Source organism: Mercenaria mercenaria, chromosome 3 (assembly GCF_021730395.1).
Source record: "Mercenaria mercenaria strain notata chromosome 3, MADL_Memer_1, whole genome shotgun sequence".
Classification (NCBI taxonomy): Eukaryota; Metazoa; Mollusca; class Bivalvia; order Venerida; family Veneridae; genus Mercenaria; species Mercenaria mercenaria.
This window is the reverse complement of record NC_069363.1, coordinates 26,177,672-26,198,327: the sequence shown is the minus strand read 5'-3', so window position 1 is coordinate 26,198,327 and position 20,656 is coordinate 26,177,672. Positions and strand designations below refer to the sequence as shown.

Genomic DNA, 20,656 nt, shown 5'->3' with positions numbered 1-20,656 from the left:
AAACAAAGATATCGTCACCTTAGTGCAAAAAAGTGAATAAGTCCTTCTTTAAGTCAATGCAGTTATCCGCTTTTTGCACCGAGGTGACGATATCTGCCTCAGTACAAGCAGGCCATAATGGCCCTAAGTCGCTCATCTAAAATTGACTTTTTGACCTTGAATATATGTATGCTACACTAAATCATGACTAGTAACAACTGCGTTTAATACAAACAAGAGGGTCATGATGACCCTATTTTGCTCACCTGTTAAACCTGGCCTTTGAATCACCAAGATAAACATTCTGACCAAGTTTCATGAAGAAAGGGGCATAAATGTGGCCTCTAGGTTGTTAACAAGCTTTTCCTTAGATTTGTCCTGATGACCTACTTTTTGACCTGACATGACCCAGTTTCGATCCAGGCCTAGAGATCATCAAGATAAACATTCTGTGTAAGTTTGTATCAAATCAAAGCATAAATGAAGTCTCTAAAAGGCTGAAAGGACAAAAAAAGAAAATTTTGCGCCTTTCAGGGGTGGTAACTCTAGACCCATGAAGTTTTCAAAAGGAACCGAGATCTAATTGAGACTTAAGTTGTGTGTAACTGTGCTTAAAATCAAATGTAAAATGTCACTTCTATCATGTTCACAAGGTAAAAATTAACAAATTTTGGCTCTTTCAGCAGCCTGTCAGGGGCCCTAACTCCGGAACCTATGATTGGATCTGTCGGAAACATCATGTTAAAGATATTTTGCAAGTTTGTTTCAAATCAAACCATCAAATTTAATGAAGTCTCTATATGGCTGCCAAAGACAAAATAGCAAATTTTGGCCCTTTAAGGGGCCATAACTCTGCAACTCATGATGAGATCTGGCAAGTTTTTGAAAGGAACCGAGATATTATGCCAATGCAAGTTGTGTGCAAGTTTGATTAAAATTGATTGCAAAATATGGTCTCTATCGTGTTCACAAGTCAAAATAGCAAATTTTTCTGACCAAGTTCCATGCACATCAAATGAACAAGAGGACCATGATGGTCCTGAATCGCTCACCTCTTCCCACATGATCCAGTTTTGAGTATGACGTCGTTTTTTCTATTATTTGACATAGTGACCTAGTTTTTGAGCTCATGTGACCCAGTTCTAAACTTGACCTAGATATTATCAAGATAAAAATTCTGACTAATTTTCATGAAGATCCATTGAAAAATATGGTCTCTAGAGAGGTCACAAGGTTTTTCTATTATTTGACCTATTGACCTAGTTTTTAAAGGCACGTGACCCAGTTTCAAACTTGACCTAGATATCATCAAGGTGAACATTCTGACTAATTTTCATGAAGATCCATTCAAGGGTATAGCCTCTAGAGAGGTCACAAGGTTTTTCTATTTCAAGACCTACTGACCTAGTTTTTGATCGCAGTTGACCCGGTTTCAAACTTGACCTAGATATCATCAAGATTAACATTCAGACCAACTTTCATACAGATCCCATGAAAATTATGGCCTCTAGAGATGTCACAATGTTTTTTCTATTATTTGACCTAATGACCTAGTTTTTGAAGGCAGGTGACCCACTTTCGAACTTGACCTAGATATCATCAAGGTGAACATTTTGACCAATTTTCATGAAGATTTCATGAAATATATGGCCTCTAGAGAGGTCACAAGGTTTTTCTATTTTTAGACCTACTGACCTAGTTTTTGACCGCACGTGACCCAGTTTCGAACTTGACCTAGATATCATCAAGATGAACATTCAGACCAACTTTTATACAGATCCCATGAAAAATATGGCCTTTAGAGAGGTCACAAGGTTTTTCTATTATTTGACCTAGTGACCTAGTTTTTAATGGCACGTGACCCAGTTTCCAACTTGACCTAGATATCATCAAGGTGAACGTTCTGACCAATTTCCATGAAGATCTTGTGAAATATATGGCCTCTAGAAAGGTCACAAGGTTTTTCTATTTTTAGACCTACTGACCTAGTTTTTGACCGCACGTGACCCAGTTTCAAACTTGACCTAGATATCATCAAGATGAACATTCAGACCAACTTTCATACAGATCCCATGAAAAATATGGCCTTTAGAGAGGTCACAAGGTTTTTCTATTATTTGACCTACTGACCTAGTTTTTGACGGCACGTGACCCAGTTTCGAACTTAACCTAGATATCATCAAGATGAACGTTCTGACCAATTTTCATGAAGATCTTGTGAAATATATGGCCTCTAGGGAGGTCACAAGGTTTTTCTATTTTTAGACCTACTGACCTAGTTTTTGAAGGCACGTGACCCAGTTTCGAACTTGACCTAGATATCATCAAGGTGAACATTCTGACCAATTTTCATGAAGATCCATTGAAAATTATGGCCTCTAGAGAGGTCACAAGGTTTTTCTATTTTTAGACCTACTGACCTTGTTTTTGATGGCAGGTGACCCAGTTTCGAACTTGACCTAGAATTTACCAAGATGAACATTCTGACCAATTTTCATAAAGATCCCATGAAAAATGTGACCTCTAGAGATGTCACAAGCAAAAGTTTACGCACGGACGGACGGACGACGGACACCGCGCGATCACAAAAGCTCACCTTGTCACTTTGTGACAGGTGAGCTAAAAATGCAGCCAGTATTGCATGCACAAGGTTTTTCTTTGATTTTAACAGGTGACCTAGTTTTTGACCCCAGATGATCCAGATTCAAATTTGGGCTAAAGATCATCATTTTGACCAAGTTTTATAAAGATAGGGTCATTAACGTGGCCTCTGGAGTGTTATCAAGCTTTTTCTTTGATTTGACCTTCTTAACGACCCCACATGACCCAGATATGAATTTGACCTAGAGGTCATCAAGACAAACATTCTGATATATTCTCATGAGTTTCAATCTTAAACTGTGGACTCTAGTGTTAACAAGATTTTCCTTTCATCTGATCTAGTGACCTAGTTTTTTAACTCACATGACCCTATTTCCACTTTGGCGTAGAGATCAAACATTCTGACCAAATTTCATAAAGATTGAGTCACAAATGTGGCCTCTAGAATGTTCACCAGCTTTTCCTTTGATTTGACTGGGTGATTTTTTGATCTTACATGACCTAGATTTGAACTTGACCTACAGGTCATCATGACAAACATTCTGGCCAATTCTCAAGAGTTTGAAACTTAATTTTGATCTCTAGGATATTAACAAGATTTTCCTTAGGTCTGGCCTACTGACCTAGTTTTTGACCTAACATGACCCAGTTTCAAAACAGACCTAGAGATCATCAAGACAAACACTCTGACCAAGTTTCATAAAGATTAAATCATAACTGTGGCCTCTAGAGTGTTCACAAACTTTTCCTTTGATTTGACCTGGTGACCTAGTTTTTGACCTCACATGACCTAGTTTCCAACCTGAACTAGAGATCATCAAGACAAACACCCTAACCAAGTTTCATAAAGATTGACTCACAACTGTGGCCTCTAGAGTGTTCACAAGCTTTTCCTTTGATTTAACTGGGTGACCTAGTTTTTGACCCCACATGAAACAGATTAGAATCTGAACTAGAGATCATCAAGACAAACAATCTGATCAAGTTTCACAAAGATCAAGTCACAACTGTGGCCTCTATAGTGTTCACAAACTTTTCCTTTGATTTGACCTAGTGACCTAGTTTTAGACCCTATATAGCCCAGTTTCAAACTTGACCTAGTGACCATTAAGGCAGACATTCTGACCAAGTTTTATAAAGATTGAGTCATAACTGTAGCCTCTATAGTGTTCACAAGCTTTTCCTTTGATTTGACCTGGTGACTTAGTTTTTGACCCCACATGACCCAGTTTCAAATTTGACCTAGAGGTATTCAAGACTAACATTCTGGCCATGTTTTATAAAGATTGAGTCACAACTGTGGCCTCTAAAGTGTTCACAAGCTTTTCCTATGATCTGGCCTACTGACCTAGTTTTTGACCCTACATGACCCAGTTTCGAACTTAACCTAGAAATCATCAAGAAAAACATTATGGCCAAGTATCATAAAGATTGGGTCACAACTGTGGCTTCTAGAGTGTTCACAAGACAAATGCAAATGGACGCCGACGGACGCTGGACAAACCTCGTGCTTAGGTGAGCTAAAAAACATGGCGGTCCCCAGTTATTTATGCTCAAACTGTTTTAAGAATATTTTTTAATGAAGCAACACTGTTTTCACTTTTGTTTTTGTCAACCAGTGACTTTGACAGTGTTTGTTTACATTTTAATGACCCGTCACAAAGGTTGTTCACATATTTATTGGAGACTGATACTGTTGGGAAGGTCAACTTTGACGTAAACATTAGACTGAATAATCTGACATTAGTATATTCGCATTTAAAATGATTAAATTCATTACAATTCCACGTAATGATTACTTAAACTATTGACAAACAAGAAACGCGGCAATGCCACGAAACCAGGTTTTCAACACTTTTCATAAGAATAAACAAGAGTGCCAGAATGTCACAATATACGCCCGTCACAGCAAATTTCTTTACTCTAGCACCTGTATTTGCAGATGTAGTTTTAATTTTGTGGTTGTTTAGTAATCACTGTAATTCTTTTGTTTTTCTAAGTCCACAAAAAAACTCCTTACCAGGTAGAGATACCTTAAAATTCACCTAAAATTAGAAAGTAACAACTATGTTGTACCACAGAAAAGTGGTCTTGGTTTTTCCCTACGGTCAATTATAAAAAAAGTTACAATATAAGTTATTTATAGTAACAACTAAGGGAAGTTAATCTTAAAAAAAAAAAAAAAAAAAAAAAAAAAAAAAAATAATTTTAAGTCCACACAGAAATCCTTACCAGGTAGAGATTGGTCAAAATACACCTCAAAATTGGATGTAACATGCATGTTGTACTACAAAGTGGTCTCGATTTTTCCCTACGTCTAGTAATGAAAAAGTTACAATATAAGCTATTTATAGTAACAACAAAGGGAAGTAATTCTAAAGAATGGAACTGCGCAAGACACTTCGTCTCATGATGGTGTATAATTGTGCCAAGTTACATCAAAATCCCTCTATGCATGAAGAAAATATGCTCCGGACAAACTTTTCATTCTTGTATCCTTTGACCTCTAAGTGTGACCTTAACCTTAGACCTAGGGACCTGGTTCTTGCGCATGACACTCCGTCTCATGATGGTGAACAATTGTGCCAACTTTCATCAAAATCCCTCCATGCATGTAGAAGATATGCTAACCCTAACCCTAACCTAACCCTAACCCTATTTTTAGTAACAATGACCTTGACCTTGATCCCAGAAACCCCAAAATCAATCCCAAGCTACAACTTTATATAAGTTTGCTATACACCAAGTTTCATCATGATAGCTCATTCCTAAGTTAAGTTATTGACCGGAAACCCTTTTTCTATTTTAAGTAACAGTGACCTTGACCTTGACCCCAGAAACCCCAAAATCAATCCCAGCCTTTGCCTTGATATAAGCTACATACATACCAAGTTTTATTCAAATATCTTTACTGAAACAAAAGTTATTGACCGGAAACCTTTTTTCTATTTTAAGTAACAGTGACCTTGACCTTGACCCCAGAAACCCCAAAATCAATCCCAGCCTTTGTCTTGATATAAGCTACATACATACCAAGTTTTATTCAAATATCTTTACCGAAACAAAAGTTATTGACCGGAAACCCTTTTTCTATTTTAAGTAACAGTGACCTTGACCTTGACCCCAGAAACCCCAAAATCAATCCCAGCCTTTGTCTTGATATAAGCTACATATGTACCAAGTTTTATTCAAATATCTTTAACGAAACAAAAGTTATTGACCGGAAACCCTTTTTCTATTTTAAGTAACAGTGACCTTGACCTTGACCCCAGAAACCCCAAAATCAATCCCAGCCTTTGTCTTGATATAAGCTACATACATACCAAGTTTTATTCAAATATCTTTACCGAAACAAAAGTTATTGACCGGAAACACCAGTTTGACGCCGCCGCCGCCGCCGCCCGCCCGCCCACCCGACCGCTACCCCAATCTAATAACTCGGTTTTCTGGTTAATAAATCTGACAACATCCGGCGTGTATTTGGGAGAAACTTGCGGCCGATATACCACACAATATAACCCCAACCAAGGATCAGTAAATTCAGATTTACAGATAAAATTATTAACAACACTGTCATCTTTATCCATAGATGTGACAAGTGTATGCTGAACAAAGAGCCACATGATGAACAGCCCTTCAAGGTCAACAGGTATATCACTGTTTATGTTGACTCATAATGTACTTATCTAGGACTATCCATTTAACTGTTCTTTCCTACATCATATCCGTGAAGTGATTCACATATCCTTACCTAGCAGAGTGACTAACAAGAATAGAGACAGAGAAAGTTTGTGTAATATGGAGAGTAACAACGTTTCTTACCATGCCCTTATGTTGTCTAACATTATCCACAAACATGTAGCCACCAATAATGTTTAATTGTACCCGCAGCATCATGCACATCATTGTACAAGCGTAAACAACAACAATTACTCTTGTGAGACCTGAAATAAATAACAGAGCAATCTTAGAATATGGCCAGTATGGCTACAGCAGGTGATGAATTAGTGCACCAAAAACAGACAAGAGGGCCATGATGGCCCTATATCGCTCACCTGTTATCATTGCACTTGAGGACAAGAAGGTTCTCAGAAAAAATATCTAAGCCCAAAGAACAGGAACAACAAAGGAAAGAAATTTAACCAAAAAGAAAAACAAAATTCTTACAAGGTACAGATATGTTAAAATACACCTAACAATTGGAGGTACCATCCATGTTGTACCACAGAAAAGTGGTCTCGGTTTTTCCCTACGGCCTATAATAAACAAGAGCACCACCTTGCGGGTGCTGACGCTCATCTAATTTTTTTTGTATAATAGAAATATTGTCCTACACATGATTTTCTAAGTCTAAAAAGGGCCATCACTCTTGCAAAAAGCAGGATAGAGTTATGTTTCTTGATGTACAGTGTCCACTTATGATGGTGAAAAACTGTTGCAAGTTTTAAAGCAATAGCTTTGATCGTTTATGAGAAAAGTTGACTTAAACATAATATTCAACCAAGAAAATGATTTTTCTAAGTCCAAAAGGGGCAATAATTATTGCAAAAAGCAGGATGGAGTTATGTTGCTTGCTGTACAGGGTCAGCTTATGATGGTCAACAAGAGTTGCAAGTTTTAAAGCAATAGCTTTGATAGTTTAAGAGAAAAAGTTGACCTAAACATAAAACTTAACCAAGAAATCTGATATTTTCTAAGTCCAAAAGGGGCCATAAATCTTGCAAAAAGCAGGATGGAGTTATGTTTCTTGCTGTACAGGGTCAGCTTATGATGGTGCACAAGTGTTGCAAGTTTTAAAGGAATAGCTTTGATAGTTTAGGATAAAAGCTGACCTAAACATAAAACTTAACCAAGAAAACTGATTTTCTAAGTCCAAAAGGGGCAATAATTCTTGCAAAAAGCAAGATGGAGTTATGTTTCTTGATGTACAGGGTCTGCTTATGATGGTGAACAAGTATTCCAAGTTTCAAAGCAAAAGCTTTGATAGTTTAGGAGAAAAGTTGACCTAAACATAAAACTTAACCAAGAAATCTGATATTTTCTAAGTACAAAAGGGGCCATAAATCTTGCAAAAAGCAAGATGGAGTTATGTTTCTTGCTATACAGGGTCAGCTTATGATGGTGAACAAGTATTCCAAGTTTCAAAGCAATAGCTTTGATAGTTTAGGAGAAAAGCTGACCTAAACATAAAACTTAACCAGGCAACGCTGACGCAGACGCCGACGCCGACAACCGTTCAAGTGATGACAATAACTCATCATTTTTTTTCAAAAAATCAGATGAGCTAAAAAGTTACTAAAAATAGGCTATTTATAGTAACATAAAAGGGAAGTAATTCAAAAGAAAATTATTGTAAGTCAACAAAAGAAGGATCTGTCAAATAAATCTGTTGACATAAATGAAATTTCAGATCAGTATCTTCATTAGTTACGGAGATATAGCCATTTTAATTTGAAATAAAGGGAGGTAATTTGACATAAAATCAGTCCATAGTTATCTACCCTGATTGGCTCCGTCCAACTAATGACAATAATGAAATTTCAAATAAGTCCTGTAAGTACTTACTGATATAAATCCATTTTGACTACAATCAGGGGAGGTAATCAAATATAAAATAACTCTGGAAACTACGATTGGATCTGATTTGTCATGGAATCCAAGATTTATTGTTGTTGAAGATATTTTGGAAGTTTGTATCAAATAAAACCATAAATGAAGTCTCTATATGGCTGCAAAAGCCAAAATAGCCAATTTTGGACCTTTAAGGGGCCATAACTCTGGAACCCATGAAGGAATCTGGCAAGTTTAAGAAAGGAACCAAGATCTTGTGGTGATACAAGTTGTGTGCAAGTTTGGTTAAAATCAAATCATAAATGAAGTTGGTATTGTGCAGACAAGGTCAAAATAGCTAATTTTGGCCCTTTCAGGGGCCATAACTCTGGAACCCATTAGGGGATCTGGCCGGTTCAAAAAAGGAACTGAGATCTTATGGCAACACAAGTTTTGTGCAAGTTTGATTAAATTCAAATCATAAATGAAGCTGCTATTGTGCACACAAGGGCAAAATAGCTAATTCTGGTCCTTTCAGGGGCCATAACTCTGGAACCCATAATTGAATCTGGCCAGTTCAAGAAAGAAACTAAGATCTTATGGTGATACAAGTTGTGTGCTAGTTTGGTAAAAATCAAATCATAAATAAAGCTGCTATTGTGCAGACAAGGTCAACATAGCTGATTTTGGCCCTTTCAGGGGCCATAACTCTGGAACCCATAAAGGGATCTGGCCAGTTCAAGAAAGGAACCGAGATCTTATGGTGATACAAGTTGTGTGCAAGTTTGGTTAAAATAAAATCATAAATGAAACCACTATCGTGCAGACAAGAAATTGTTGACGGACGGGCGGACACACGACGGACGAAGGGTGATCACAAAAGCTCACCTTGTCACTATGTGACAAGTGAGCTAAAAAAAACTTTCTTTCTATATACTGCTCCTACAAACCAAGTTTCATAAACATAAAAATTTCTACTGTAACTAATCAACTTAACCAAGAGGTGGAAAATACCTGCAATTCATTCATATGATAGTGGAAAATGGCTTTATTCTAATAAGAGTATCAGTAGATCTTTGACTGGATCACAGTTGACAAATAAACTGTACATGAGACCCAGACCACATTCCTCACTTCAAAAAAATTGTAACTATTGAGATGATGGACAAAATTGACATAACTTCATTATTTAATGCTTTCATTAAAATCTGATAAATCCTTTCTTGGTATATAAACACCGTTCTATTTTTACACTATTTTTGTACAATCACCAACATAACGTACTTTCGTCATATATGCATACTTACTTAACAATTTCAAGTCCTCCCAGAGCTGAACTTTATCTGTAGGGCTGAAACAAAAACATTCTTAATTGAAGAAATTTGACTTGGTAGATGAACTTTAACTTGGTGGATCAAATAAAACAAGAGCTCTGTGTAAATCATTCATACCCAACAGCCTGTTAATGGCATATCAGAGGTAAATTGGTATGCAATTTTCAGTCTTAAGTATACTGTAACCTTGAATTTTTAACAGACAGTCACTAGTAGAAAGTACGGTAGTTACACATGTTCAGATCAAACTCTTTTCTTCAATGCTGAATTTGTTTAAACCATAATCTTTCAAAACAGGGAGATATAATTATTTAGAACTTCAAATTGGCCAATAAAAAGATAGCACCATATGTTAAATTGATTTTTTTGCAAAACTGATCTAAAAAGATTGTTTAAATCAAATTATCATATTAAATGGGAGTCTATGGGGAATCACAATTTTAATAACATCTTTGAGTACAAAAGAAAATTCTACATTGTAGATTTTAATGAAACTTCTCATAGTTGTAAACTGAGATACTGGTTAAATAAAATGCATTGCTTTGAATGCTTTTTTTAAATATTTGCCTAATACTCAAGAGACTTACTAATTTCAAGTTGATTTCATGGCCTAATGACAATTTTTTTTTAAACTTAAGGTTTGGTCATATAACTAGAGCTGCTTTTGAGAAAAGCGCATGTCTCCCACAACTACCTACTCATCTGAATAGTAAGTCTGTCTTTATATACAGTTTACTCATAGAAAATATACCTTACAGTTTGATAGTTTTGAAGTAAGTTTTGGAGTAAGCGGCCTATCGGTAATTCAAGGGCCATAATTCCGAAGTGCCAAGTCCGATTTGGCTAGTTATCGAACTTGGCCAAGGACTTATTGGCAAACACATTTTGTTCAAGTTTTGTGAAGATCAGATGAGAAATATTCGACTTAGAGTGCAGACAAAATATGTGACAGATGGGTGGACACACAGGAGTAAATCAATATGTCTCCCACCACATAGTGATGTGGGAGACATATTTAATCTTAAGAAAGGTAGAAACATTGCTGGTTTTATCCATAAATACAAATGCTTCCGATTTCTTGTGGCTCCATTTACTTTTCAATTACAAGATCCTGGTTTCTTTGTTTATGGGTAAATGAAGTTATGGCATCACTTCCAGTATTTCAAATGTGCAGAACTACCATAATCTCTGAAATCTGCAGTAGGCAAAAATATTACCTGATATTACTTGGAAATTGTCTTAAAACACGATGTCACTTTGAAAAACTTTGAAAAACTTACTCAAAAAGCAACAGCATTCATTTGTTTGTTGGCTCAAAAAAAAAATTCTATAAAGTCTGACAGTGAAAAGCCAATGTATTCTCCATTTACTAATCATACACTGTATGATCAACTGACATTGACAAGAAAAATATTACTGAATCATAGGCTTGATCTGGTTGTATAAGTATCTCATTATGAAAGTATTTGTAGCATTAATAAAAGATGTAACTCTGGTTAAAGAATAAGTACCACAACACAACAGTATTCAGTTATTAACAGAGGCCAGACAACCTTTAGAATCAAAATACCTGAATTCTGTACCAGTACGGATCTGTTCTTGATCTGCTCTAATCTGCGTTGTCCCTGTTCCTTTAAGCGAGAGGGCACCATATACATAATATCTATCATAATCATATTATGTGTCTGTCAATTCAGTATACCTTAACAATGCTGAACAACATGCCATAACAAGAGGGCCGTAATGGCCCTATATCGCTCACCTGTTATCAGTGCACTTAAGGACAAGAAGGTCAAACAACATAGGGAAGAAATTTAACCAAAAAGAAAAAAAATTCTTACAAGGTACAGATATGTCAAAAAACACCTAAAGATTGGAGGTCCATCCATGTTGTACCACAGAAAAGTGGTCTTGTTTTTTCCCTACGGCCAATAATAAAAAAGTTATTAAATAAGCTATTTATAGTAACATATAGGGGAAGTAATTAAAAAATAAATTATTGTAAGTGAACAAAAGAAGGATCTGCCAAATAAAAACAAGAGCACTGCAATGCAACACAAATGCAGAGCAATATACACACAGTCATATGACCTTTGACTCCTAAGTGTGACCTTGACCTTGAAGTGAGCCATCCAAAACATGCGCTCTGCATGTCGTTTTGATGAGGTGAACATTTGTGTCAGGTTTCTTTGAAATCCTCCAAGGGGTTTAAGAGTTACAGAGCGGAAGGGAAACTGCTAACCAACAGACAGACAGACAGACGGACACCGAGGCGATAACATAATACATCCCTTCAGGTGTATAAAAAGGAATCGAGATCTTATAGTGATACAAGTTGTGTGCAGGTTTGGTTAAAATCAAATCATAAATAAAGCCGCTGTTGTGCAGACAAGGTCAAAATAACTAATTTTGACCCTTTCAGGGGCCATAACTCTGGAACCCATTACGAGATCTGGCCGGTTCAAGAAAGGAACCAAGATCTTATGGTGACACAAGTTTTGTGCAAGTTTGATTAAATTCAAATCATAAATGAAGCTGCCATTGTGCAAACAAGGTCAGAATAGCTAATTCTGGCCCTATCAGGGGCTATAACTCTGGAGCCCATAATGAATCTGGCCAGTTCAAAAAAGGAACCAAGATCTTGTGGTGATACAAGTTGTGTGCAAGTTTGGTTAAAATAAAATCATAAAATGAAGCTGCTATTGTGCAGACAAGGTCAAAATAGCTAATTTTGGCGCTTTCAGGGGCCATAGCTCTGGAACCCATTATGGGTTCTGGCCGGTTCAAGACACAAACCGAGATCTTATGGTGACACAAGTTTTGTGCAAGTTTGATTAAATTCAAATCATAAATGAAGCTGCTATTGTGCAGACAAGGTCAAAATAGCTAATTCTGGCCCTTTCAGGGGCCATCACTCTAGAACCCATAACGGAATCTGGCCAGTTCAAAAAAAGGAACCAAGATCTTATGGTGATACAAGTTGTGTGCAAGTTTGGTTAAAATAAAATCATAAATAAAGCTGCTATTGTGCCGACAAGGTCAAAATAGCTAATTCTGGCCCTTTCAGGGGCCATCACTATAGAACCCATAATGGAATCTGGCCAGTTCAAAAAAGGAACCAAGATCTTATGGTGATACAAGTTGTGTGCAAGTTTGGTTAAAATAAAATCATAAATGAAACCACTATCATGCAGACAAGAAATTGTTGATGGACGCACAGACGACGGACGAATGGGTGATCACAAAAGCTCACCTTGTCACTATGTGACAGGTGAGCTAAAAATAATAGATACAATGTAGCACTAAGTACAGACACCAAAACAAAATAATTAATTAAAGCCTGAATTTGTTTGTTAGAATGCTGTTGCTATGTGTATAATTGTTTAAAAGACATTTTTGGCTAAAACATTCACCTTGATTTGAGCTTTTCTGTAATTTCTTCTGTATTCAATAAGGTCACCAATCTTTCTCTCAGGGTTGGCAGCATAGATAATACTGAAGAAGAAAATCACATTCACAGGTTAAACATTTAACTCCCGAGTTCAATGGGATAAAGATTAGTTTGGCAACCAGACCAGTCTAGTTGGTTAATTCTGAGCCAAATCATGAAATTGTCCAATGGCAATGTTGCATTCCGAGACTGACCATAAGCTTAAATTTATAGTGGGCTTGCTCATTAAGTCAATTTTTGAAAGCTAGAAAGCTAGTCTTAGAACCATGAATGCCCCTATATGTGCAGTGACAGGGGTTAATACTAAACAATACAACTAGGTGTGTGCGTAGGACACTGGTGCACCCACATCCTATCACTGTATTGTCAACTGTTACTTGATTACAATGGAGGACTACTAATTTAAAAGTAAACTTTCATATTGCCTTGGGTTTGAGGGGTGGGGGTAATTTGTGTAGGTAGAGGTGGGTTATGAGAGTATGAATACTTGAAAACATCATGAAATGCAAGATAAGAAACTGAAAGAGATTTTTTTCAGGTGCACAACTTCACATGCTGAATAACATTCCAAGGGACGTAGCTTCCTGTATGCAAAATACACAGCTGTGTACACATTGTTCTCAAATATTAAAAACAGAAAAAGGTTTTCATGTTCTTTTTGGTTCTGTGTTTGGTTGACAGTCTCCATACTGGAAAGCATTAAATAACTTTGGGTTTTAAGCATTAGCCTTACATTCAATATCAAAATATTCATTTTTTCAATGGTGGTTAATCTTTCAAACTTGTATGCTAAAAAAATATTTCCATTTGTAATAAAGTCTAAACATACATACAGACTGAAAACCTCTGAGTTACCGTAATGAAAGGTTTTAATCCAACATGCCCAAAATGTCAGTTTCATGCCATTTCAGTAGAAATGCATGCTCTCCTGTCATCTACATCTTCAAAAAATTTACACCCTTCCTAACATCAATTTTTCTAGCATGGTAAAGGTTTGACAAAGATGACCACTTGTACCAGATGGCTTGCCAGTGACTAACGAAATTTGTTTTTGTAACTTTGTGTCAGTACTGTAATGTATTGTATGGTAAAATGTACAATACTGTCAATGAGTTTTGTTTTGTCCTATGAAAGTACAGCAAGCAATATCTTATCTACAAGACTACTCCTTATACACTTTACCTAATCCTGACAATAAGGATTTCTTAAAATAAGCAAACTTGTGAAATGGAAGTGGGAAAATGACAACTTTCCCCCACAGGTGCTAGACACATAATCAAATATCTTACTTGATAAGCCTAACCTATATCGTACGTCGCACGCTATTTTACACATAGGCGATTCCGAGATACATGCTGATGTGTATGGAGCTATTTAAATTATAAGTAACTTACGTCCGTGTATGCTTTTACTACAGTGATTAAAAAAATTTAATTACAATTTTCCCCGTTTAATTTTTAGAGAATTTATAATCGTAAAATACATAAAAAATCGAATTATCATCAACAAAAATGACGAAAAATGTAACGTTATGCGTAACAAGATGTTAGTACGGCAGTCGGTTTTCTGACAATAAATCTGTCAATTTTAAAGATATCTGGACAAAATAACCAGCAAACGACATTGAATTTTGCCACGCATCATTCAATGCGTTTATTTCACGTAATTTCCGTATTTATTCGCTTTAACAAAACCTTGACGGCTTTTCCTACAAGCGTTACGCTCGTCATCCTGGTGCGTATTTATTCAACTATACCGTAATAATTTATCGGAAAAAATACCAAAACTTATACTATCATAAAATGCATACATTAACAAGTATGTACATGTTTAAATCAATAATCATTAACAAGTATTAAACGACTATGGTATATTTTAAAAAATTACATACTGAAAATGTTACGTCAAAAAGTCCATTTCAAAAGTGAGTTTCCCCATTTTATGCGAGTTATTATTGAAAGTTGGCATTGATCTTTATACCGTAGATGGCTAAAAGTGCATTGTATGAACTTTCTAAAGATATCTGACTTATCTTGTTAGTATAAAACTTTCATGAACCATCATTATGTGAAAAAATTACATCGTTTACAGTGAAATATTAGATTGCATAACGTTTCGTCTTTGCTGTACACTTTGCTGTACATAAAAACGCAACGTTTTTGATAATTTTATTAGCTCGATTTCCATTAAATGACTTTAAAGTATTCGGTTCATTTTACAAATTTGTGACGCATATTATAGATCTTTATTATCTTTCTTCCATATTTTCAGTATCTTCGAAATATAATTTATTCTGAACATTGTGCCTAGAAGTAAACTTAAAGTATGAACGTCTCATCTATGATAATTTGAACAAATCACTTTTACATTTAAATCTAAAGTCCAGTCCCAAAAAAAAACAAGAGCACCGCCTTGCGGGTGCTGACGCTCATCTGATTTTTTTTGTGTAATAGAAATATTGTCCTACCCATGATTTTCTAAGTCTAAAAAGGGCCATCATTCTTGCAAAAAGCAGGATAGAGTTATGTTTCTTGATGTTCAGTGTCCACTTATGATGGTGAAAAACTGTTGCAAGTTTTAAAGCAATAGCTTTGATAGTTTATGAGAAAAGTTGACTTAAACATAATACTCAACCAAGAAAATGATTTTCTAAGTCCAAAAGGGGCAATAATTATTGCAAAAAGCAGGATGGAGTTATGTTGCTTGCTGTATAGGGTCAGCTTATGATGGTCAACAAGTGTTGCAAGTTTCAAAGCAATAACTTTGATAGTTTAAGAGAAAAAGTTGACCTAAACATAAAACTTAACCAAGAAATCTGATATTTTCTAAGTCCAAAAGGGGCCATAAATCTTGCAAAAAGCAGGATGGAGTTATGTTTCTTGCTGTACAGGGTCAACTTATGATGGTGAAAAAGTGTTGCAAGTTTTAAAGCAATAGCTTTGATAGCTTAGGATAAAAGCTGACCTAAACATAAAACTTAACCAAGAAAAATGATTTTCTAAGTCCAAAAGGGGCAATAAATCTTGCAAAAAGCAGGATGGAGTTATGTTTCTTGATGTACAGGGTCTGCTTATGATGGTGAACAAGTATTCCAAGTTTCAAAGCAATAGCTTTGATAGTTTAGGAGAAAAGTTGACCTAAACATAAAACTTAACCAAGAAATCTGATATTTTCTAAGTACAAAAGGGGCCATAAATCTTGCAAAAAGCAAGATGGAGTTATGTTTCTTGCTATACAGGGTCAGCTTATGATGGTGAACAAGTATTCTAAGTTTCAAAGCAATAGCTTTGATAGTTTAGGAGAAAAGTTGACCTAAACATAAAACTTAACCAGGCAACGCCGACGCAGACGCAGACGCCGTCGCCGACGCCGACAACCGCTCAAGTGATGACAATAACTCATCATTTTTTTTCAAAAAATCAGATGAGCTAAAAATGCTCTGTAAGAAAATTGTACTGGCCCTATAAAGAAAGAGAAAATTACATGGCAAGCGTCATTTTATTTGATGTGCCACGAAAATGGAAGTATTTTTAAATTACTTTCTCAACGAATTTATATTAGTTTACATATTCATACAGACCTACCATCTATGAACTAATCAAATGTTCCGTTTCCCGTTTAGATTTTTCATAAAAACCAGTGTTACAGGTCTATATGAATGCATTACATTCGAGGAATTGTAATACTGTGATAAAATTAAGGCGATCAGTTAGCCTACGAAGTTTAAATAAATAAAAGTAATACTTTTTATCTACACTTAGGACAATTTTGCATTTTTGCTCGGAGTCGAATTTACATGATTTTATCATATCATATACGCATATGCATGTATGTATCATAATTATACAGCTTTCAAAAGTAGAGCAGTCACTCTTGGATACTTTGCTAATATAATAAATCAAAGAGGGAAAAATATACTTTTATGTTCTAATGAGCACACAAAAAGAATAAAAATCATTAGGCACAGTCATGGTGTCTTAATTGATAAATTTCAAATGAAAAGAAGTCTGCTTCGTCCGCAGTTCCTCACTCACATAGTCACACAATTACTGCTCCCTCGCGTAGGTCATTTTGCTGGTTTTTTTTTTTTTTGATGTTATACAGCAGTAATTCGGTCAAAAATATGCTTCTGCAGTGTAGCGTAGTCGTAAAGATCTCTAATAAATGGAGTTATTTTTCGTTTTTTTTTTTTCATTTTAGCGCATTTGCGCGTAATCCCGGGAATAAAAAAGAGGATACCTTTCATTATTATTATTTTTTTCTTTTTAATTTTTTATTACCCTAAAAACGAAAGTACGGTGTTTATTCTGCGGATCACTTTCTGAAATGCGGCAATATGAGGGTACTTATCTTCAGCTGACTTGTATTCCACTGCAAACTTATCAACACCCATTTTTTTATCGCTTTCTTAAAGCATATTCATAAATGTCTTTTTGGAAATAGGTCTATAACGGAGTGAAAAACTAGAAACTGTATCAAAAAGGACCTGAAGCAGCTAAATTGTACATTAAATTCTTTCATAAGCATATAACCTAGATTAATGCATGTTTTGACATACTTATCTTTATATATCATTCCATTGTTGTATATTTCGTTTGCTAATATAAAATTCGAAAAAGTTCGTACACAGCTTAGTGTCCGAATTTTAACTATAGCCGTCCAATTTTTAGTGTTTCGTTTTTTTCGCTCTATTTTTCCCGAATAAATGTGCAAATTGTGTATTATTTACTGCGGCAATAATAATAGGTATAAATGAATATACATAACAAATAATGAAACACAACATTCAATCGACCATTCAATCCATCCGCGTGTCTTTTGGCAGTCGAATAGCCGATAAGTATGCACGAATTCATGACCAGTTGGTAATTATTTACTCGATCATTCATTTAGTCAGCCTGAAAGATTTGTTCCTTCAGCATGTTCGTTTATCTGTCTGTCTTACTAGAGATTATGTCGGTCAGTGTCTGTACGTAGTTGATATTCAAATGTTATGAATTTTGTCAATGATTACTCTGTCTTATTGATATTTACACAAATGAAGTGTGATACCCCCTCCCCACATCCCCCACCCCTGCCTTGTCTGAGCATTGCGGAGAGGCGAGAGTGGTACCGCCAAAAGAAAAAAAATCGGCCACTTGAACAGAAACGCATACATGTGATCTCCCGCGCGGGAGGGTCAAAATCCCGATTTTTTCACCTTGCCTCCCGTCTCCCGACTAAAACCATAATTCTCCCGCTTTTCAACAAAAAAAAAAAAAATCTATATTATGACTTGGTTGATAATTACCGAGGAGTGCCAAACATGTTTACACAGTAAATCAAAGTGTCACCGACTGTTGTGTATTACACATGTTTGACACGTAGCTGGAGGAAAGAGCTGTTTTTCACAGGTGAATTTTGATAACATGATTAATTGTTTTGATAAGGGATTAGACAAGCAGGGCCTTTTCCACCTGTCTCATGGGGCCGAATATCAACCCATTCTCAATGCCAATTAGGCTCCATTTTTTTACCAATGTGAAGCAAAAAGACTCCAAGTCACAAGAAATAATTCCCAGCTGAAATGAATTTTTGATTATTCAAAGAAAATAAAACCACATAAATAATTGTTGGAAAAACCAACCCAGTACTATTTTTAGAACATGAATGTTATTTCCCCTTATGCAGTTACGCCATTTTCTTCCAATGTTTACCAAATTAATTTGCTAATAAATCGGACTTATTTCATTGAAAATTGGATGAAAACACACACTCATTTGTATGATAACATCAATCTACATTATTTTGGTAAGGGTAAATACATGTTGATGCATTTCTGTTTTCTGTTTTTCATGTCAAAATCATCAGTATTTTCATACGAAAGTGGGTGGGGTAAGGAATTTACATAATTTATGGATTGTGTTCAGACCAATTTAGGGCTTCGTTTTTTTCTTCAGTCCTCGAGTAGAATAATGTTAATGCATGTTCACCACCATTCCAGACCTAAACTGAGACTTTGTTTCAACAAATTTAATCCGTTTAACTTCTGTAAAACAGCATGCTCGACTTTTCTCAGTGATTGACTCTGAATTAAAGCATTGCCGGTAAAAGGGGCAGTTAAAGCTTTGCTAGTAAAAGGGGCATAATAGTCAATAGCTTTGAATGTAACAGATATATTGGACATTATATAAAACTTTAACCAAAAAATGTAAGTTAAAAAGTGGCATAACTCTGTCAAAATTCAAATCAAGAATTATGAGGATCAGTTGTTTCTTCTGGTGTAGACTTATGTGTTATTTTGTGGCCTAAAAAATTTTGGATTTTATCACCAAGTTTTGTGTCCGCGCGCTTAATTTATGTCGAAAAAAACCTCCAGTTTTGAGACCCCAACTCCAGCTGAAAAATGGCAAACCTCCAGTTTTGGGATTCTGAACTTATCACATGTATGAGAAACGTGAATGCCAGATGCAGAACTGTGACTAGTATCGGATGTGAAGTTTCAAGGTTTTCCGCACAAATACAAAATATAAAAAGCTGATTTGGCATTTTGATGCTTTACATGTATTTTGAATAGAAATCATCAAACTTAGATACCGAACTATATTTTTTTCCTGCTTATAATACGCGGTCTTTAATAAAGACAATAAACAAAATTTAATCGATAACACCGTTATTTGTTTATTTATTATGATAGTGCACACAATGTCTATAGATCTATGTAAGTTTGCCCAAAGCACTGAGATTATTAAACCTTTTTTTAACATTTTATTTCATTTTGAGCACAAAACATTTTTCATTTGTAGTGTCGCACATGATGTGAATAAAAAAGGTGTTATTTAAACGATAATTAAGCTGGTTGAGAACTGGTTATAGGGCCTAAATAATTTCTTTATGAAATAATAACTTCCCAATCGTTGTTTAACGTAAGATAACACGTCTTTTGATTTCTTATGCATAAGAATATATGAGCCGCGCCACGACAAAAACAAACATAGTGCGGTTGCAACCTGCATGAATCCAGACCAGCCTGCGCATCAGGATCCATTCTGTTCGCTAACAGTTTCTCTAATTCCAATAGGCTTTGAAAGCGAAGAGTATGGATCGCAACCAGACTGAGCGGAGCTACAGGCTGGTCTGGATCCATGCTTGTCGCAAACGCACTATGCTGGTTTTCTCATGGCACAGTTCATACTAAGTGATATATTGTTTCGCATAAGAAAGAAACAAGCGGGTTATCCTATGATAAATCACACTTGCGAATTTGTTATTTTGATTCTAACAAGACATACTAGTATTAACAGTGTTAGAAAAAATGTAACTACGTTTTACGACCGTGCTACGCACCTGGATCAGATGACGTCACTGCACGCACAGGATTATCGCAAAATAACCGTTGTCTGATTTTCTTCTATTTGTAGGGTTATTTGCTGGTCGTGTTAAAATTAAATTTTTGGTGTTGTTTTAAACAAAAGTCAAAGTACAAAACTGAATTTAGCATGAAAAAAGTTTTAAATCCACAGGACCTGTTATATTCTTAAATGCATCAACAGTTCTAAAATTAACTGCTTTACGGTTGAATGAAACTTTTTTTTCTAATATTTTCGTGCGACAGCACTGCCTCTTTGTCGGTTATAATCATCCTGATCACTGTAAATGCAAGGTTTGTTAACGTCCGGAAGTTGATATTTATGTTTGCGGTCAACACGGTACAACATGATAAAATTAATTGCAGTTTAAAATGCATATATATTTAATTTGA

General features: G+C 35.6%; 1 protein-coding gene across 1 annotated transcript in view; it reads right to left on the bottom strand.

The window, feature by feature from the left end:
- Positions 1 to 20,656, bottom strand: part of LOC123525232 (peroxisomal biogenesis factor 3-like) — a 159,631-nt gene that overhangs the window by 18,276 nt on the left and 120,699 nt on the right. The window contains exons 5-7 of the mRNA XM_045304103.2: positions 12,878 to 12,959; positions 9,438 to 9,481; positions 6,403 to 6,524 (exon numbers count right to left, since the gene is read on the bottom strand). Of these exons, the coding sequence (XP_045160038.2) occupies positions 6,403 to 6,524; positions 9,438 to 9,481; positions 12,878 to 12,959 (248 nt within the window). The remainder of the gene's footprint in view (positions 1 to 6,402; positions 6,525 to 9,437; positions 9,482 to 12,877; positions 12,960 to 20,656) is intronic.